At 37.8% G+C, this 22,624-nt stretch overlaps 1 protein-coding gene across 1 annotated transcript; it reads left to right on the top strand.

Moving 5' to 3' along the window:
- Positions 1 to 2,124: 2,124 nt before the first annotated feature.
- LOC131061423 (ataxin-3 homolog) lies at positions 2,125 to 21,687 on the top strand. Its single transcript, XM_057995085.2, has 2 exons — positions 2,125 to 2,623; positions 19,829 to 21,687. The coding sequence occupies exons 1-2, from the start codon at positions 2,360 to 2,362 to the stop codon at positions 20,915 to 20,917; spliced, it is 1,353 nt and encodes a 450-aa protein (XP_057851068.1). The 5' UTR covers positions 2,125 to 2,359; the 3' UTR covers positions 20,918 to 21,687.
- The last annotated feature ends 937 nt before the right edge of the window (positions 21,688 to 22,624 follow it).

Raw genomic sequence — 22,624 nt, 5'->3', positions numbered from 1 at the left:
GGTTAGGTTGACTCATTGGACTTTGTCGCGAGTTTTTAAACTTCATATTGGTTACGCTGAATGGAAGCTTTCCTTTTTTTTTGCTTTATCACTGCCCCTCTTTTATTTAAAAATTAGCATCAAACTCCGCCAAAGGTTTTAAAACCACCTATAACTCTCACTTTGTGTAACAATCCTTCCTCTTTACTTATATTGATTTCTTTTAGTTCAAGATAGAGTGTCGGAGTCTGCCAAGCTTTTCTAACCTCTCCAAGATCCATTTTTTCTTTAAGTTTCCAAGTGTAAGTAGCACCTTCATTGCCTTTGTACTTGGGGTGCAACTTTGATGGTTGAGTTCCCACATAGGTTCCAAAACTTCTCTATGGTTTGTCTTTGCTTTAAGTTTCTCTCGTTATTTCCTCTTTCTTTCCTTTTGCACTGAGTATGACTTGAATCATTGGGCTCCAACATGATTAGAAAACCGCATCAAAGTTTGCCACTTGTTTTAAGACTAGAAGGACTTGGCGATCACAAGACATAAACATAAGTAAGAAACAATTTGAGTTGGGGCATTGGATTCTGACAAGTCATTTAGTTACAATTTTTGACATGTACACTAAGTATTGAAAACGATGTTGGGGTTCGACGTGACTATCAAAACTAAAACTAAAGGCTGCCAAGCTTTAAGAGTACTTAAAGAAAAGGAAAGCAGAGACAAAAAACGATACGAGGAAGCTTGTTAGATCCTGACAAAGGTTTCTAACTAAGACAAAACTCTAACATACTTTAAAAATAACTAAATGCTGAAACTTTTATAAGATCATAGGGATACCCGGATGCAAGAACAACACACTCAACTCAAAACTGAAAGGTAAAATCAAAATTTTAATGGAAGGGAAGAAATTTAGGCAACAATATTCTAATAAGACCCTCCATGGATACTTTAGATCTTATACCAAATGATTAGGACCTAGCTGCTCCTCCTTGCGCTCTCGATCTCCTTTTGTTTCCTTTTGTAATAGGGGAGAGGGACCAGTAGTCGTTAGGGCTAACTTCGTCAACATGTAGCCGTCACATGGAATATCGTAAGACCTCCATTTTTTTTAGAAGTGTAATATGGACACTTAACTATCTACAACTAAGGTTTAAAGGCGTGACTCATCATGCAAGTTGTCAAAATAACATGTCTAGTGTGAAGTGTCAAAAAATGACTTTTTAAAGATTCGACCAAAACTTAATCTAAAATTCCCTAGTTGTTGAATAAAAAATATCATTTGTAATTAATATAATATCGTATTTTTATGTAAAATATAACTTATATGAAACTTAAATGGACCAAATACCTATTAGTAATCATAAATGTATGTTATCTCTAACTTTTATATCCAACACCAAAGGATCAATAATTGAATACAAAAACAACATATTATGATATAAAATAAAACTTATATGAACACAAAGGGACCAATTGTTGTACACTTAAATCTTTGGACAATCCCTCACATTTCATGGAGAAAAACAAGGTATTTATTGTGTTCACTTTTTATATTTGTGGATAAGACAAATTAGTAATATGAAATACTCCAATGCATATACATTGCTACCCCAATAGTTGTACACATAAGAATAATACTTTTACACTATGATAATTTTTATGAATGACACGCTTATAGTGGATAGCTATGATATTTTATTTGAAACAAAAAATGATCTATTTCACTTGTTAATTAATGTATTTATGCTTTTTCTATATAACATTTATAGGTTCTTTTATGTTCAAGTATTGGTCCATTTTGATCAACATTTGGCATTTTTTTAATTTACATGTGGATTATTTATTTACATTATATAGTATAAATATGTGGCAAGACTGGATATTATATGCACAATTGCTATAACGACTATTGAACCCGGTACAACTACTGGTCCCTCTCCCCTAGTTTATTGTAATTATGTATTTTAATTTTATTTTAAATTGTTGATTTATTTAAATAATTGAAATAATCTTTCCCAATCACTAAAAGAGACGTTTAGAAAAAGAACTCAAATGTTTAGTAAAAGAACTCAAATTTCGAGACGTGTAAAGTGCAGATTCATTCCTGGGGGCTTGGACTGCACTTCATATATTTGAGCGTCTTCAAATCCAAACATCTGTTATCCGTCCCAAATAAATATCAAGTCGAAAAATACTCTGTAAACAAAGTCTTTCTTCTTGTCCAAACATGCTCGTTCTTTTGTGCTAACAACGCAAACAATCAAAGGAGGAAGAATCAGGCAGACCCAAAAACCTAAAAAAAATAATAATTTAGGGTTTGCTATTTGGCTAAAGTAGAAAAGACTACAGGCATAGGAAAGCACTTCTAGGGTTTGAGAGTAGGCTATGGCGATGGAAAGGCCAGATGTTACAAACGGGGGGCTACTGTATCACGAGGTGCAAGAGTCGAAATTGTGCGCAGTTCACTGCGTGAATACGGTTTTGCAGGGGCCGTTTTTCACTGAGTTGGACTTGGCAAGCATTGCGGCGGACTTGGATCAGCGAGAGAAGCAGATGATGATGGAGGGCGGTCTCGATTCTGCTGATTATTTGCAGTTTATGTCTGAGGACTCGTCCAATGTTGCGATGGATGGAGATTTTAGCATTCAGGTTCTTACAAGCTCACCTGCTTAAGTTTTTTGTTTTGTTGATAGGGGAACATTTACTTGTGCTGTAACTTATGGCGGTTTAATTTGATTTTGAATGCAACTTTTTGTTTTTCATACAGCGACAAGTCCCGAGTGGGCTGAATTTGATGGAAGATATGCTTTAGAGACTGTATGAATACATGTGAATTCTTTTCGTGACCTGACCGTCAGCATAGTTGCCACGTACTAGGGCATTTTTCTTCTTTCAAATTCACACACCGTTGGGAACTTACGTTTGGCCCTTTTATTTGAATTTGTTACCTGGATGTGGTATTTGGCTCAATTTTAATCGAGGCAAGTCTGTGGTACTTTACCCAATTTTGATTTAGCCCATGAACCTGGTCGACAATATTAGTGAATTTCCTTGGAGTGGGACATTGGCTTAAGTGCCATTTCATATGGATATTTGTTTTGTCAAATTCATTCTGCCTAGGACTTACGGTAAGCCTTTGTTGGCGGGGCATAGCGAGTTGGATGCAGTATCTTTTCCAAATTTAATTCAGCCGGCCTTGATTTGCATCTGGCCTTGTTCTTTTGGGTGTGCTATTTAGCCAATTATAATCCAGATCAGTCAAGACTTGCACCTAGCCTTATTCTTTTGGTCTGGCCCAGCCGATTTGGATGTGGCATTTTAGGCAATCTCATCAAGAAGTTGTAATTTGTGCTGAAGGTTATGCTAGGCCATTCTAGCAAGTGTTGGTATGGTATTTATTTGAAATATCCTAGTAGATTAAGTTTATGAATATTTTTATTATTTATACAACCTATTACCAAATTATTTAGCTACAAGTTATCTTAGACGATAGGATGTGTTTTAGAGACGACAATTAAGGAGGCCATTTTTCAAGATGGTACACACACACACGCTCAAAGCACATAGTGTGTTTGTAAGGGAATAAATAAGGAGATGAAATAATGCTTATTTAGTATCTACAATGGCCCTTGATTTTAATGGAAGAATTAGAAGCATTAAACATAAGATATACCCAATTTGTTACTATGTAGAACTAAACAACTGAAGAATATTATGCACCAACCCAAATTATTATCTTGATAAATATAGAATCACCACATTTTCAAGTTTAAAGCAGAATGAGAGTAAGAGTATGCACGCATATGATATCAATGGCATATTGTTTGTGTTAGAATAATATTTATTTACTATGTTAATAGTCAATAATGTACTTAGTTAGGTGATATCTCAATTGCTTTTTGCAGTGTGTAGGTAGTTAGTTGGGTTAGTTGGCATATTAAAATATCTACAGTATTTTATATGCCTATATATTATAATTTGTTCTCAGTTAATATGAACAAGTATTTTACCAGTGAATCTGATTTTCACACGGTATCAAAGCTAGGGCACGAAACTTGTTTTTCTCAAAAAATTTGCACGTTTTTTAACGACCTAGGGTTTCTGCAACTTTGCCTAGGGTTTTGACCCTTTGTTTCAAGGCAATTTTTTTTTTATCACAGATTCTTGGTGGGTTTTTCGAAATCTCAACCGGGTCACTGTCAGATTTTTTTGGGTTTGCAGATTTCTTTCGCCTAGAGTTTTTGCACATTCGACTAGGGTTTTGACCCTTCAGTTCAAGTCAAAATTTTATTCTGATTGCAGATTCTTGGTGGGTTTTTTCGAAACCTCAACTGGATCACCATAAGATATTTTTGGGTCTGCAGATTTTTTGGCCTGGGGTTTCTGCAACTTCGCCTAGGCTTTTGATACTCTGTTTCAAGGTGAAATTTTTTTCCGGTTGTAGAATTGTTGTGGGTTTTTCGAGAGCTCAACTGGGTTGTTATCGGATTTTTTTGGGTGCATTGTTTTCTGTGCCTTGTTTTTTGAGCCCGCGGATTTGACCCTTCATTTTTCAGAAAAAATATTTTGATTGTAGATTCTTTCTGGTTTTTTCGCAAGGATTTTTGGTCTTCGTCGGATTTTCTGGGTTAGTCGAAAATTTTACCTCAAAAATTGTGCCAGGGTTTTGAGATTATCTCCTTTGTTTCAAGTCAGATTTTTTTTTAATTTGCAGAATCTTTGTGGGTTTTTCGATATCTAAATTGGGTTGTCATCAGATTTTTTCGGGTCTTCCGAAAAATGTTTGCCTTGAAAACCATGTTAGGGTTTCAGCTTCTACCTCTAAATCCGACTTGCAGAATTTGTTTCTAAAAACCTTCTGTTTTCATCCTCTAGTTTTCATGCATTCATGCCTTCACCAGTTTGACCTTGGGGTACGTCATGGCATCGCTGACGAACATTATGCTCGAAAGTAGCCAGAAGTTCAATGACTGCAACTACAACACCTAATGTTGATGATTTTTGAGTACCGATGTCTTGATGCAGTTGTTCTAGGCACGTCTCAACGTCCAGACACTGCCAGAAAAGATTAGGACAAATGGGATGAGCGCAATTGGGAAGCCGTCATGCTCATCAAACTCTCTGTTACCGACGAGCAGCTACCTCAAGTACCGTTCGACAAAACTGCGAAGGAAATATGGGATCATTTGAAGAGTCTTCATGAAACCTTTGACAAGAGTAGAGCGCTCTTGAGTAGAGTGTTCTTTCTTAAGAATATGCTCTTCACGATCATGGTGGATGAGAAAACATCTCTTCAGGAGCATTTGACAAAGATCAAGGATATTCACGACTAGTTGGAAGCTATTGGTTGAAAAATGGAGGAAGAAGATATGGTGGTCATTACTCTGAAGAGTCTCTCACGCTCGTATGAGCATTTCATCAAAACACTCAATATCACTTCCACTGACGTCTATTTGAAGTTTTTCGATCTTTGTAACAAGCTTTTATAGCAAGATTGGTGGCAACAGCCGTTTGGAAGCAGTACCAATTCTCCCTCCACGAGCAAGCGTTCTCTGCCAAATCTTCTACTAAGAACAAAGGGAAGGCTCAATCTTCTCAGCCGAAAGGCTTTGGTTCTTCTCAGGACAGCAAGAAGAAGAAGAACGTTTAGTGCAATTATTGTCATAAGTTTGGTCACATGAAGTCCGAGTGTCGAATTTGTTTGGCTTCTGAACAAAAGAAGCAGGGTGGGTCTCAATAGAAAGCAAATGTTGCTGAACACTCTAAGCAAAAAGAATATGCTTTCTATGCCTTTATGGCCAAGAGAATAGCAGATCCAATACACTCTTCTGCCTGGTATATTGATTCAAGAGCTTCGTGGCATTTTACTCATTGCCGGGATTGGTTCACGAAATTTGAACCATTTTCCGATTCAGTAATCTTCGGAGGAGGAGAAGAGTACATAGTTGCTGGTAAGGGCACTGTCCATATTCACTCAGGAGGTAGAAATTTAATTTTTCTTGATGTCTACTATGTTACAAGCATGGAACATAATCTCCTCTCCGTCAATCAGATCATGAGGCGTTTCCTCAATTAGATGTTGTCTTTAGTTCGTCCATCTGCAACATCGTTGATAGGGAGACTCGTACTACAATCGCTACGGGACTTGAAGATCATGGTTTGTATAGACTTGCTGATTCCAGTGATTCTCAAGAGCATGCTTTGGTTGCTAGGAGTACATCCATTAGAACACATTGGGCTTAGCGTTATGGGCACTTAAACGTGCACTATCTCTCTCAGTTATATCAGGAGGGTTTGGTTGCTGGTCTACCTGAGATCCAACCTCAAAATTATGGAGTTTGTGTAGCCTATCAAGCTAGGAAGCAACATCGTACACCATTCTCGAATGGTGATTCTTGGCGAGCCTCCAAGGTCCTTCAATTGGTTCACGCTGATGTATGTGGGCCAATGAACACTCCATCTATTATTGGTTGCAGGTACTTCTTGTTATTTGTTGACAATTTCAGTCATAAAATGTGGGTGTATTTTGTGAAAAATAAATCAGATGTGTTCAGTACATTTCAGCAATTTAAGGCCTTAGTTGAGAAAGAATCCGGTTCTCAGATTGTCACTCTAAGGTTAGATAATGGGGGGGAGTTTTGTTCCAATGACTTCTCTACATTTTGTGCTACACATGGCATTAAACGCCAACTCACCACACCATACACCCCTCAGCAGAATGGTGTAGTTGAGCGTAGAAATCGCACCATTAATAAAATGGCTCGTTCTATGATAGAACATAGAAATGTTCCTAAGAAATACTGGGTTGAAGCGGTTTACACTACAGTCTATCTGCTAAATCGGTCACCTACACATGTCGTTAAGAAGATGACTCCTGAAGAATCCTGGTCAGGACGCAAGCCTAAAGTGGGCCATTTGAAAGTCTTCGGTTCTACAACTCATGTATGGATTCCAGACGCTAAGCGTGCTAAGTTGGATTCAAAGAGCCAAACACTTATGTTTACTGGTTATAGCGACAACCACAAGGCCTACAGGTTGATTGATGTGGAGACAAATCGTCTCATTTTTAGTCGTGATGTTGTGGTTGATGAGACTACTGGTCCATTTATGCCTTCTACTACTCCTAGTCCCGCGGCTCCGTCTAAAAAGACTCCCAGTGTTGGTGTTCGTCTTCCTCTTGGTTCCCATGATGGGAGGGCTTTAGAGCATTTTGACTCTAAAGATGAGGAATCTATCGATCCAACACCACTTGATTTTTCACAGGATTCACATCCAGATGACTTTGTTCCAGAAACACCAGGGGATGTTGTTCCTCCAATGCAAAATGTTGGTACTTCTACCCTCAGGCCTAAATGGTGGGCCAAGACTATAAGAGATCTTCATGATGATCAGCTTATTGAGGGCATATCCGCTCGCAGCTAGAGAAAGCAACAAAATACAGTCAACCTTGCACTTATGGCTAACATCCATAGCATCAATGAGCCCCAGACATATTTCGAGGCTAAAGGCATTCTTGAGTGGGAAAAGGCCATGGAGACAAAATACCATAGTCTTCTGAAGAATATCACTTGGGTTCTTTCTGTTTTGCCTCTTGGGAAGAAACATATCAGCTCTAAATGGGTTTACAAAGTCAAGTATCATGCATATGGTACTTTGGATAAGTACAAGGCCAGATTGGTTGCTCGGGGTTTTACACAGCGGGAGGGCATTGACTACGAGGAGAGTTTTGCTCCTATTGCCAAGATGAGTACAATTCGTCTTCTTCTCGCCATTGCAGCTCAGTTTGGATGGAAACTTCATCAGATGGATGTTAAGAGTGCATTCCTCAACGGTGATTTGCAGGAAGAAGTTTATACGATTCAACCTCCTGGCTTCAAGGTTCCTGGTAAGGAACATCAGGTTTGCAAATTGGTAAAAGCCCTCTATGGCCTGAAGTAAGCCCCTCAGGCTTGGTACTTCAAGATTGATGAGTATTTAGTTGAACATGGTTTTCAACGCAGTCCGTGTGACACTAATTTGTACATCAAACTTTCTAGTGATGAGATCCTTTTTCTTGTTGTCTATGTGGATGACTTGATCATTACCGGAAATTCAGCACATTTGATTGCCGCAATCAAACAGGACTTGTGCCAAGCTTTTGACATGACGGATTTGGGGCTTCTCCATTATTGCTTAGGTGTTGAAGTGTGGCAGACTGATGATAGTATCTTTATTTCACAGTCCAAGTATGCCCGCAGTTTTCTGGATAAGTTTCGAATGCAAGATTGTAAACCTGCTTCCACACTTATGGAGAAAGGGCTGAAGTCATTTGCCAAGTCTAATTTACCTGCAGTAGATGAAACAAAATTCAGGCAACTAGTAGGCAGCCTCATCTATCTCACTACCACTAGACCTAACATCAGTTTCGTTGTCAGCTACATCTCTTGCTTCATGACAACTCCAAAAGTTGATCATTGGATTGCAGCGAAGTGAGTTTTACGATATGTGAAAGGCACTTCAGACTATGGCATTCTGTATACCAGGTGCAACAATCCAAAGCTGATTGATTATACTGACTTAGATTGGGCAGGATCGGTGGATGACAGAAAATCCACTTCTGGGTACGTATTCAATTTGGGTACTAGTGCCGTCACTTGGAGCAGCAAGAAGCAATAGGCCGTGGCTCTTTCCTCGACCGAAGCCGTATACCGGGGAACAGTCAAGGCCGCATGTGAGGCAGTTTGGCCTCGAAGGATGCTTTCTGACATGTAGATGCCGCAAGCAGGTCCTTCTCACATGTATACTGATAATCAAGGGGTGCTCAAACTGGCCAAAAATCCAGTCTTACATGAACGTACCAAGCATGTCGAACTTCATTGTCACTACATTCGCAAGCTGGTAGAAGACGGATCAGTTCAGTTGCAGTATGTTCCGACAGCGGATCAGACTGCGAATATTATCACCAAGTCTTTGAGCCCGGATAAATTTGTAAAATTTATGGGGCAACTTGGTGTTTTTGACAGATTGACCATTAAGGGAGGGTGTTAGAATAATATTTATTTACTCTGTTAATGGCCAATAATGTATTTAGTTAGGTGATATCTTAATTGCCTTTTGCAGTGTGTACGTAGTTAGCTGGGTTAGTTGGCATATTAAAATATCTACAATATTTTATATGCCTGTATATTGTAATTTGTTCTCAATTAATATGAACAAGTATTTTACCAGTGAATCTGATTTTCACAGTTTGGACTTTGAAGTGTATAAAAAATATCAAGCAAATTGCTGTATCCAATTTTTTTGAGGTGCCTTTGGGGCTGCTTGTAAAGTTCGAAAATTGTTGTGCTAATCATGACTGGCAATGTAAATGGGTGAGTGGGTTACATTTGTGTGTAGTCCTTTCTAAGGGTAGTAGGGGAGAGTTTGTGAGCCACCTGTAATTGTTTTTTTTTGTTATTTTTCAAAAAATTAAATTTGTTTGCTTTTTATTAAAAAGGGGATGTACCTCATTTTTTTTTAGTTGTATCTTTGATATCCCTAGAGGACAAGTGAAAGATAGGAATTTATTTGTGCCTTGGGGATTGTGGTGGGGATGGGACGTGGGGTTGTAGAGTAGGGACGTGTCTTGTATCCTCAATAAATTCTTCTTGCTAGGTAAGTTTGACTTGTGTGACTCAACGAGTTGGATGAGGTATTTTACTCAATTTTAGTTCACCCCACTTGACAATTACATTTTATCGCAATCTTTGGGCGTGGTCAAGCAAGAATTATGTTGTATTTTATCTGATTTGAGAATTTCAATTCACCTCACTTGGGACATGGTCCCAACCTTGTTGATTGGGTGTGATCTAGTGAGAATGATTAATTGAACCCAATTTCATTTCTTCAATTGTCTTTGGAATTTGAATTTGACGATGAAGCTTTGTTTCTATTAATTTACCATATCTATTTTTGACTAATGCCTTGGTTGCATTTGCGAAAGTGAGTGAGGTAATTTTATCTATTTTAAATACTTTCTCATGTTTAGGAGGGATTTGAATTTGGGGTTGTGGGTTGAAATCTCTAATCCTTTACCACCATCTCATTCTATTTTCCAATTATGCTTATATTTTTAGTTTTTCAAAAATTGTCTTGTGGGGTAAGCATTTGCTAGCAACTTTTTATATATAAGTAGTTCAGCGAAAGTAAAGCTAGTAAACTCTTCTTGTCGGGTGATCCCTAACTGAGATATTATAAATTGGGGTAGCCTTTCTAGTGCAATACTAGGTTGGAGAGTCTGATTTAGGACTATTTAACCATGCAGCAATAAGTAAACACATAATTCAAAAGAGCAATATAACTTTATCACAACAATATGCATAACAAAATATTAAAGTGTGAATGATTGAAGGTACTCAAATAAAGACAATTATAGTGAAACTTCAATGAGCTTGTAACATGCTAGGCATCAAGCATTTGATTACAAAGTAGATCATAAAATTTTCCAAAAAGATCTTAATTCTTTGCCTAATGTTCTATCATTGTTTTATCTCTTCCAATTAGATGCATCCTCTATCTTCCCTTTTCAATCATATGTTTATTATGCACTTCCTTGTCCACCAATGTTATCACACTCGTTTTTATATAGGCAGATATAAATGGACACATAACTCTTAGAAATGTGTTACATGGACCTTGGAGAATGCAAAAATGATCAATGACCCCAATATTAAATGTTTGGATCATCAGTTGACTTTTGCATCACACTATGTAGTGTGAAGGTATAATGATAATGCATTTATTCACTTTGATTGGTGTTTGTTGAGCTAGGAGCATTCAGATGTGGCGCAATTTTGTACATGAATCCTCTTAGGAGTCATTCAGATAGTGAATTTTAGGATTTTGCACAAGATTCAAATGTTTGCCTTGAACCAACAAAAAAGTTTTGTCTATGCATTGTGTAGTCTAGTTCAAGTCTTGAAGTAGAATTCATAGATGTAGTGATGATATCTTCATTGTTAGCAAGAAAATGGGGGAACACAGATCAAAGTACTGATCCCCAAGTAATTCTTATGTGTTGTATTTATACCCTAGACTCAGTCTTGTGAGAGGAGTAAAGAGTTAGTTTTGACTGTACATTAGTTAGTCAACATAATGAAATAAATTGAAAATTGATTGCCATAAACAATAACACAAAATAAATATAACTTTAGATATATATATTACTATTTGCCATCCATGTACGTATGCTTCTCATCTATCTTTCTACCATCAATATTCTCCTATACATTCTTCCTTATATCTCTTTAACACATATATTCTTCATATCTCTCTATTCTCTCATACTTCATGTACTTTATTACATTGTATCTTTGCCTAGACAAATATCTAACCAGCGGAATGTGTCCCTTACATGATGCTACTAATGAAGATGGTGCCTCTTCAATTAGAAGTTTTGCAACCTCCTTGCAGTTTTTTGCGGCAGGATCTTGCGTCGCTGTCCTAGCTCTGCCTATTCTCTGCCAACATCATCCACTCTTTCAAAACGTTGTCTTGTCCCCAAGACAACTCTACTCCTATTGTGTCTGGAGAACATCCTTGTAGATATCCTTGAGATTAGCAAAAGTGTTATCCCATTGTGTGTTGGTTTGCTGCAATAGTTGGTTCTGGACATTGATCTGCATCAAGAGGCGCTCGGCTTTCAGCAGGGTGGTAATAAATTGGATCTGTTGTGCCAACTTTTGTGCATCTTTGAGGAGACCAGTGGTGTGAGCCAACTCCAAGCTAACCACTTCTCTCAACTGTTGAAATTTGTGCCTTGTTTGTTCCTTCTGATCCTGCAACTGTTGAAATTGCACATGCAAGGCTTCCATCTGCACTGAAATATTCTTACTTGAAATTTTCAAAGGACAGATGTTTGATTTGATGTGGTTTAATAATTTATAGCAAACAACACATGTAATACCCAGAAATTTTTATTATGATAAGAGTAAATTCACAGAATAAGTTTTATAGGATTGCAGTTATCATTACTTCGAGACACCATTACCATCCTTCTTCTGGTTAGCATTACTTGAAACTAACCACAACATTTTAACTAATAGGGACGCTACCTCCATCTGATGCTGAATTACATATCGCCTTGGCTGTGTTTTGGCGCCCAATCCTTTATGCATGGCACGTTAATTGTGAAGGGGAAAAAGCTGCGATTCTGAACACAAATATCAGATTGGTAATTTGCTGGTATAGTACGGCAGAATAATCGTTTACTGCTCCCAAAACTCCATGCGTGCTGTCTGTAGTCTGAAAATGAAGTTCTGAGTCACGTGGTACAAATCCTTCTGTCACAGCAATAGGAATGCTGCCGACCAATCAGACCTGGGGTTTCGTCCAGGCTGCAGATGACAGGGTTTTCGTCCTGTGTATGCTGCTTGCAGAGCTCATAATTCAACAAGAGAAGACAGAACATAATAATCCTCTTAAACATCCACCTCTCCTTAAATAATAGCTCAGCAAAAAGCATCGATCCATCTAGAAAACTCCTTAAAAGACTTAGGCACAATATCCAATGTTGTGTAAATTATTAAATTGACCCCCCATAATGATTCGCCTAGGTGAAACAACTTAATAACTTAAAATGGCCCCAACTTAAGTTATATCGATGAGTTATAATATTTGATCTCCAAATATTAGCTTTTTGGGGTAAGTCATTAATTATTTATTTATCCCCTTTATTAATTGATTAATTCTAGCCTAGGGGATGAGAGTGGCTAGAATTTGACTGTCAATGGCCTGTCAAAAGAATGAGGACATTACATGCACCCAAGTCTGTCCATCTGCATCCTGTAAGGCATCAAATGAAGTGGCCACTTGGAGGATATGCAATTCAATCTGATCCATTTTAGTCTTAATCAGCATTGTAACAGTGGGCCACTGTAGACAAAACTGATATAGGGCATTGATGTTGCCTTCTGGTATGAAAGATGACAACACTTCTACATTTGAAGCTCGGAATTATGATCATTCTTTGAAAGCTTCTGCTGTCATACTCTAGTAGTATCTCATCAATACCCAATTTCCAAATGTCAAAGAGACAATCTCGTGCACTCAAATTCCTCTTATCCATGTCAGTTCCATGTTTCAATACATCATCCATAGAAGAAATTTGGAAAGATTCATAAGGATAGGCTGCCCCAGCAACCTCATCATATCTGCATATAGTCAGAGCCTTGAACTTTTTCAGCCTTGCCATCTTTGGTGCACCCTCCACCAAAGCTTTCAACATTCCCTGCTGAAAATCCTGCTTGTGTTGATCATGAAATTGCTGAACTCCCAGGACAATATCAAAATCACGAAACTCAATCACATAGAAATTATCAATGCTGATGTAGTCATGCAGCTGAAAATTCATCTACGGTACCATACTAAAATCTGAAAATCTGAATTCATTATAGCTTCAATCAGAAAGACAAATAAGTGTATCTTCTTTGTCATCCTCAAGTTCTTCTACATTACCGTAATCTGCAGTCTAATTAAAAACTTCCTCAATATGTGAGTCATCATCACTTGTGTTCATCACAAAACCATCTTGACTTGGAATGCTTATTTCCTCTTGCAAGCTAGTATGTGAAGGATCCAAATAAAGTACAATATCTAGGGGATACTTATAAATTTCTTGATTGGAAGAATGCTGCTAGGCATCCTTAAGACGAGATAAACATTTCTCCTCCAAACACCATCAGCTGGTGTCTCATCAATGCTCAAGGCATGAAGCTGGATTAACAATCCCACTGCCATCAACCCGTGCAATCAACTGTACTCAACAATGCAAAGTCAAAACAACATAGGACAGCCTTCAAATCTCACAGTGTATGCTGATAATTGACCGTTCCATTCTGAAAATTGGCTCTCAAGATGTTGTCTACTTATGCACTTTCTAATACATCCATGTCCTCAAACCCGAGCTATCACAAAGATATGCTCTCATGAAACAATGAATTTTGAACTTTTCACACGATGACATACCTAGTGAGATCGACATACCAATGTTAACTTCCTGAGTCAAAATGTCCTCCAGGGAAGAAAATTTGGAGGACTCAACCTCACGAGTCAAAATGTCCTCAAGGGAAGAAAATTTGGAAGACTCATAAGAGTGGGCTGCCCATGCAACCTCATGACATCCAGCCTCCAGCCTTTTCCAGCTTGCTACCTTTGACGTATTGTCCACCAAAGCCTTCAACACTATCCATTGTACATGCTGACTGTGTTGATTATGCGAATGCATTCATTGGACTCTCAATGCAATATTTGAATCACAAAACTCAATTTGAAAACTTATCTCTTGTTCATCTTGTGAACCCATGTGTCCATGCCTTTCCTGCAAGTTCTCGCTTGCTTGAACAACTATCATCTTGGCATGCTTAGCTTTCTCCATCCACTTGTCATAATGCAGCACTATCCATAGGTACATGCTCAGAATCCAAAGGTAATATAGAGTTCACATCAAAGTGCTTGTGACAGTCTTTGTTGTTGTCCAATTGAGTGAATAATTCACCATTAGTTCCAATCACTATCTCTTCTCTTGCATTGAAACCATCATAAAAATTCTGTCAACAAAAAAAGACTTATCCTTCTATTCAAATTCACCATTCTTCGCCGCCTGTAAGTGTCTAATCCTTTCAATCAGGCATATGCTTTTTCTCTGAAGTGATCTTAGCAGTTGTTGTAAGATTGAAAATTCTCCTGGATCCCAAACCAAAATATATTGGCAGTTTTGGATAGAAGAATTTATACACCCTTCCACATTTACCATATAAATATGCTTTTCATGATTGCAAGACTGAAATAGATCTCTGCTATCAGTATCATATCTTGAGCACAAATGATGAGAGTACTTACCTCCTTTAGAGTTAGATGCATGCTTTTGGGAGATTCATTCCACACAATCGTTCTTGTGACTTGTAATCTCAGCATTAGAATCAAATAAGACATCCTCCTTAACATTGTAACTCTGCAAATTAATCTCCTGCTGCAATGGCTCACCTTTAGACAGATCAGTGGATGGTTCATGGATTTGAACATTTGCTTCTACCTTGGCCTCTTCATGTTCAACAAGCAATGCTTTGTTCACCTTAACTTCATCATTCTTCTACTGTGTGTTTGACTGTTCTTCAGGGTTCTTGGACGCATGCTCATTAATCTTAGCAACTTCCTTTTTCTTCAACTCCCTTCTTTTTCCTCTTCTCGAGCTCCTTCTTGTCATTACAAATTGCTTGACTAAAAGCATTATATTCTGCATGATACCTTACCTTTTCATCTTCTAAGTGAAGTGGTAATTATGGCTCCTCCTCAACTAGACCTTCCCTTTGCAAAAAATTGGCTTTGACTGTCTTCGTTGGAGGATTGATTTAGACTCTCCCATTGCTTGGATTGCTTTCATGAAAGATACTGGCTTATGGAGCAACAAATTTTATAATAATATTCTTAAGAATATCAAATCAGATGCAACAGCTCAGATGACTACTGATTTAGGAAACGTCAATTATGCTAATAAGAGTCTGAGAATATTCAACAATTCTGTTAATATATTTCTCTGATTTCATTGAACCATTCTTTCAGTACACGTGTCCAGGACTGCTTACATGAGCAGATAATCTGAGCTCTTGCCTTTCCTGCTACTTCTTCCCCTCGGGGAGAAAACTCAATCGGCGAAACACTCTAGCTGCCCCACTTCAACTGGCTATCAAATTGGATGATCTGCACATGGATTTGGATCCACTACTAGGTGCGAATCTCAGCCTTAAATTGGATATTGACAACTTAGGTGTGCGTTTTGATATTTGACCTTGGCAAGTATGAGTGATGATGCTTGCGTTCAAAAGCGCAAGCATAAGCTAATTGCTATGGATATCCGTCCTCATGCTGCGTTCGACCTTCTAACTTTGCAGGGAATTCAACTATGATGTGTGACCTCCAGTTTCTGCCTTCAGTTTGAATTGCCCCCAAAACCAGAGAGCCAATAACAAGAAACACTGGACGTGATCCTCAATTTCTTTTAGCTCCCGCAGTCACCCATTGCAGTTGACATAGGTTTCGTTTCACTACACACAATAGCAAAATGATCCCATGCCACCAAAGAATCGAGCTGTCAGACTTATAAGGTTTTGCCAAATAACTAATGGGGTTGGCTTATAAAATATTCATGGCATTGTCACCTTAGAGAACAGCAAATATAAATCTCAATTACTCTCAACATTACTTCGTCCAAACCTTATTGTCACAATAGGTAAATATTAACCTCGTCTTAATGCTTCTAACAACAATATGTAGCAATGTGAAAAATAATCGCACAGGTTCAACATCTTCAGTGATTATTAAAAATATAACCATCTACTCATAACCCACCAAATATTATACCCATAATACTCAGTAATATAATCTTTATTTCATAAAACAGACATGATACAAAATACCTCAGCCCTGGAATATCTTATTTACGGCAAATTTGTATTTGGATGAAGACTTCACAAATTTGGCACAGATGTAGACTCCGCCATGAATCCACCGCTTTGGAAGAGCTAGGTTTTTGTCCAGCTCTTCTGTCCAATTCCTGAAGGTTTCCATCTTTAAAAATTATAAACCATTTATTAAATCATAAGCATGCCCTTTCTACAACCCCAAGACCTCCTTATAAAGCCCTCCAAAAAACATCTAGAAGATCAGGCCAACTGGAGAACTTAATTAAATAAAGTGACCTTATAATCATATTTTAGTATATTATTGTTATTTAATTAAATTAATTAATATTAAGTCATTGTATGAATATTTTAATTATTTTTTGATAACTTAATAAAAATCAAATTAATTAAATGTCACCTTAAAAATTGGGGACATCTCATTTCAACTGCCATATTCTGACTTGGTCCAGAGATATTCAATTGATGATTCATTTCCCTCAAGATTTGAACTATTTCTGCATTGGACTCTCTCATGAAGGATTGAAACTCTGCAACTAACTCCCTGTTTTCACAGCTAATGATATCTGAAAGATTTGCCTCTTCACCTCAGTTACTCATGATTCCTTTGACACTCTTTTGCATAAATTTGTATCTGCATAACAAGATTGATCCACAGGGTGGTAAGATTCCTTAATCTGATACCACTGTAAGGAACCTGATTCCTATGTGAAGTGATGCTTAAAATAATTTCCTGAAAACAACTAGTTTGCAGATATATAATTTGAGGAAACTACAAAAACTTGAAATGTATTTTAGGAACTAGATGGCTTACAGATCAACAATCCAGGAAACAATGACGCCATAGGTCATGATTTCCATTAGGAAGATAGAGGCTTTAGTTGCAGAAAATAGGCAGCTTCAGATACAAAAAATCATACACATGCATTTAGATCAAAGGGTTTATGATTTCCTGACCCAATATAGAACTTCTTGCAACTAGTTGATGATGCCACAGTCTGATCTGGGCAATTTAATGATAGGTTGGGCACCTTGGTGGGGGCGCCTTTCCTGCCACAGATGTGAAAGGCTTCTTTCTGAGTATTGGCATGATCCTTCAAACAGTTGGAACCACTGCAATTGGCTAAGTGCATCTTCCTGTTAGTTTCCTGTAAACTCTGTCTTGGATTCGCTTGACTCCCCCTATGTTGACGTTCACTCCTTACCTTAGGTCTCGGATCCAAAATAGCAAAATGACGATAATGCTGAGGATAGAACTGGTAGGGGTTTTGTCCCACCAAAATGGTCTCCTAAGGTTGGCGTCTCAGCATACAGCATGCTACAGTAGCAGATTTGCAATTGTTCCAGATACCTTCAATTTGCATTCTTGTAGCCCATATATAGGTGCTTACCAGCAACCAACGATAGATCGGCCCAAGGCCAGCCTAGAAGAAATAAGAACAACCTTGCACAGGTTAGCCACCAGAAAAGACAAAAATATATTATGATTAATATTATTAAATTATTTATCATTATTATTATCATTATTTAGTACTATTATTAATTATTTAACAGTGTTAAAAAATACATTTATTTCTGGCTTCAAGCACATTTCAGTTTTCACTGAGTCTTATTTGGGGACACGACATAGTGGCATGAATTTGATCTTAGTTTTTATCATTGCTGTCCGTAGTGATTAGTAATTTGTTTTGAAGAAGACACCTAAAGTTTAATAGCTAAACAAAAATTCCATCCCCCATGGAACCGCTTTATGCAAATGAGTCTTAAGTTTATTGAGAAGGTCCCCTCATAAAAATTCAGGATGCCCAATCCATTGGACCATTGCCCCTTGAGTGAATTGCTGCACCATGAATGTGACACGAGTTTATATCATTGCTGTCCCGAGTTTGGTGATGACTTTTGAAGAAGACTCTTAAAAGATTTTTAATGAAACAAAAAATTGCATGCCCCATGGAACCACTTCACTGCAAGCTAGTCTTAATTCTATTGAGAAGGTCCTCCTTACAAAATTCAGGCTCTTGATAAAAAATCAGGAAGTCCAATCAATGGGGACATTGTTCATTGAGCGTATTGCTGCAGTCTAAGTTATATAGTTCACCAGATTGTAACATTCAAAATCTGGTGAATGGTTTAAAATCTCTTAAGAGTTGTTTGAAATTGCCATTGAATTCGTCCATAGTTATTTTTTAGGGTGCAAAGAGGCTTTTTTATTAGAAAATTCTCCAACAACAAAGCCAAATTGGCAATATTCTTGACATGGCCAGAAGAAATGTCAAAGAATATAGTGAGAACCTTGTACAGAGCAGCCCAACTGAGGTATGAAAGATGATGACAGAAATAGTCTTTGAGAGCACGTAAGCAGAACAGACATATTCTTCCCCAACCAAGATTCTGTTAAGCCCATGTAGGATGGAGGGTTGACAGTTTTGGACTGTAATGTCCCCAAACTTTTATAAGTTGACTTAATTAAACTAATTAATTAAGTTGTCCAAAAAATTAAATTTATTTCATAAGCATGACTTTTAATTGATTAATTTAATTAAAAATAAAGGGAAAATAAAATAATTAAAAAAGTCACTTTATTAAATAAAGTTCTCCAATTACGATATATATTAAAGTCAGCCTAGTTGGCCTAATCTTTTAGATGTTTCCTTGGAGATCTTTATAATGAGGTTCCCGGTATTTAGTAGGGCATGCTTGTGGATTTGATATGATGATTTATGATTTCTGAGGATGGAAACCTTCAGGAGTTTGTCAGAAGGGGGATGAAAACCTAGCTCTTCCTAAGGGTGGATTCGTGACAAAGTTCTAGTCTGTGTCAAAATCTATAGCAGAAGAATTATGAGCACTGGATCCTTAAGGCCTTTACAATGCTTTAGTTTGTGACTAAATGCATCTGGCTGTTTTTGTGGTCACCCAATGATTTGGGTCCTGAAGAGCTTGAAACACTGGTTAGTCCACATTTGAGCATGGCAACTCTGGATCATTTCATTGGGAAGAGTGAGCATCCTTGTTGATCACCATAAATAGAGCAACATTTTGAGTCCTGTGATGTCCTCAGGTGACAGGGATGGGCTAACTGGCTCAGATGAATAATCTTGTGAGGAGATAAATGGGTTTTTTTTGTTCTTTCAGTTTTTGGAACTGAAATATGCTTCAGAACAAAAATCACGTAACCAAACATCATTGTTAATTGAAATGGTTTCCACTTGCCTGTTTCACACATTTGTGAATGTGACTTCGTAATAAACTCTGTTGGTGATTTCTTTTGCTTTTATTTTTTATCATAGATTGTTAAATTCCCACGTCAGTTATTAGGACAGGTTTATTCTATATTGATTTGGAATTTGCAAGATAGTTCATATGATTTATTGTACATTGCAGTGATTGTTGACATAATTCTTCTTGAATTATTTGGCAGGTTTTAGAGAAGGCTCTAGAGATTTGGGATCTTCGAGTGATTCCATTTGATTCACCACTGGCAGATGAAGCCCAGAGAGATCCTCAGAATGAGGAGGGGTTTATATGTCATCTCCAGGACCATTGGTTCTGCATCAGGAAAGTGGGTGGAGAGTGGTACAATTTCAATAGCCTCTATCCTGCTCCCGAGCATCTCTCCAAGTTCTATCTATCTGCCTATATGGACACTCTTAAGAGTTCTGGCTGGAGCATCTTCCTTGTAAGAGGTAATTTTCCAAAAGAGTGCCCTGTCTCCAGTTCAGAAAGTAGTAATGCTTTTGGGCAATGGTTCACTCCTGAAGATGCACAGAGGATTGTCAAATCCACATCAGTGACGCACAATACTTCCCATGAACAGAAGTCTGTATCAGTTCTTTCTTCACCTTCTAATGCACAAGGAGGTACAGCTTTAGGTGCTGATAATTCTAATTATGAAGATTCTCAGTTGAGGGCTGCAATAGCTGCTAGTTTGGGACATGACCCTTCACAATGTGAAAACCCTAGTGTTCAGGGTTATTTAACAAATTCATTCAGTAGGCCATTTGATGCTATGCATAGCATATCAGATGATGAAGATCAAGAATTGATGGCAGCCATTGCAGCTAGTCTGAAGGATTCTACCTCAGGTAGTGGGAACTCTAAGAATCAAGATGTTCCTCAGTCGTCAGCATTTGTCTTGCCAAGTTCAATGAATCTGGATCAAAATGTTGGATTGTTGCCCACTTCCACCCATATTCCTTCATCATCCATTAATATCTCAGGGGATACAGATTATAGTCAGCAGGAAACATTACTTTCTCCAACAATGGAGGATAACTTGCAAGAGAAACAAGATCTGGTCTCCACTGCCACATTTGCTTCAACTGTGCAGAACTCTTCTTTGTCTCAGGATGATCATACACCCATCAATCAGGTGCCCCAGGTCACAGCTCCAATGCCAAATACGGTGTCTATTAACACTGGCTATTCAAATGTTTCTGAATTAGCAGCTGCAATGGCAGCAAGCCTGGCTGATGTGCAAGTGCCTCCACAAAGAGATGACCGGATATAATTTGAATCTGACTGCAGCAGTGATTATGAACAAATCCACCTTTTGGGGTTCCTTGTCAACATGTTCTTGGATTGCATGTTTGCCCAAGTATTTTCACCATTCACCATTTACCATTTTGATGGTATTTTTTTTGTCTATATGTTGAATTGTCGTGGTGCAGGTCTCAAGTCCTATTAAATTTTTTTGAAACTTGCACTTGAGCTCGCCCTCTGTATCTTTTGACACTCTAGCATTGGAAGGCTGATTATTAGCACATGTGAAGGGGACTAAAGTTCAACTCGTACCTTTCTCTGAGTACGTGATATGCATCTGATATTGATTTGGGAGTCAAAGCACTCTCCAAATTGATAGCGCTCACCACATATATTATTTATCTTCTTGTCTTGAGGTCGTTTATCATATTCTACAAGCATTGCTAGAATACCAAATATCAAAGTATAGGAAGATTGTAGAACATCATACAGAAAACAGTAACTTCAGTGTAGTACCAGCTATCAACGTAACCATAAGTGCATCTGTTACTACTCTCAACAAAGGACGCAGTAATAGTGAGACAATACACTCACTTATTCAGTGTTTATGCAAGAGAAATATAAAAGTGATGTTAAATCACATCGAATACCAGTATATTACATATTGCTGGAGCTTCTTTACATGTGTTCAAGTGAAGAATGCAACTGGTGCAATAGAATTTCCATCAGTGTTGAAAATGTATTGTTGTTGCACCGAATTAATGTATTGTATCCTATCTGGAGGTGAGTTCTAGTCAATCATTTAGAAATCAAGCTTTTATTATTTAATCTGCATCTTGTTTTCCTCGTAAATTTAACGCATGGCTCTGGTGTGAAGACTGCTGTTTCACGGCCTCAGTGTTACCTGATATTCCTCTTGTACCTCCCTTAATATTTGGGCTGAGCTGTGCTCACTATATTTTCTTTGCAAAGAGTGGAGCACATTGTTTTGAGCAGGTCTCTGGTTTGCTTGTCAGTGCTCTTCCATGATTAAATATTTTAGGATTGCCCTAAAACTTCAATTTACAAGCAAAACAACTTATGCCATGCATTTGCTGTTTGTTTAAAATTTTAAGTTCTTTTGTACATAATATACTTTCGACTTTTTTTTACAACCAATCAAGAATATTTCTTTTTAGAAAGATCCAAAACTTATCCCGATGTATACTACATTGATGCCTTGGGATTGAATCCTCACCTTCACACGTGATATTCATTTTTACAAGTTGGCGCCGAAAAATGATGTTTTATTAATCATGGCAATCAGAAGCAGACGTGAAGCGTTACACCCTGAAATGTTTTCTATTTTGCAAGCGGTTGTTTTCCATGTTTAGATAGGATTTCACACATGAATCACACATAATTCACAAAGCAGAAAGTTTACTTTGACGCAACTTATCCTACCTTTTGGGACTACATTTAGCATTACAGTTGTTTGGGTGAGATGAATCATGAATCTCTGTTTGCGTTGAAGAAGTTTTAATGTCCACGAGACTAACAAAAGCCTATGGGACAAACCGCCAGATCAAATCGGCTTCCGCAATTCCAATCTCTTCCTATGTAAGGTGATGATGAGTGCCCCCAACTTCTCCACTGACCCCTCATTAAATAAATTATACCAAGAGCCAGCTGTCAAGATATTTGCATAACTGTCCCTGCTGTCCTTATATGCATCACATTCCAAAATGAAATGTTT

This window comes from Cryptomeria japonica, chromosome 8 (assembly GCF_030272615.1).
Source record: "Cryptomeria japonica chromosome 8, Sugi_1.0, whole genome shotgun sequence".
Taxonomy (NCBI): domain Eukaryota; kingdom Viridiplantae; phylum Streptophyta; class Pinopsida; order Cupressales; family Cupressaceae; genus Cryptomeria; species Cryptomeria japonica.
This window is presented reverse-complemented; position numbering and strand designations above follow the sequence as displayed.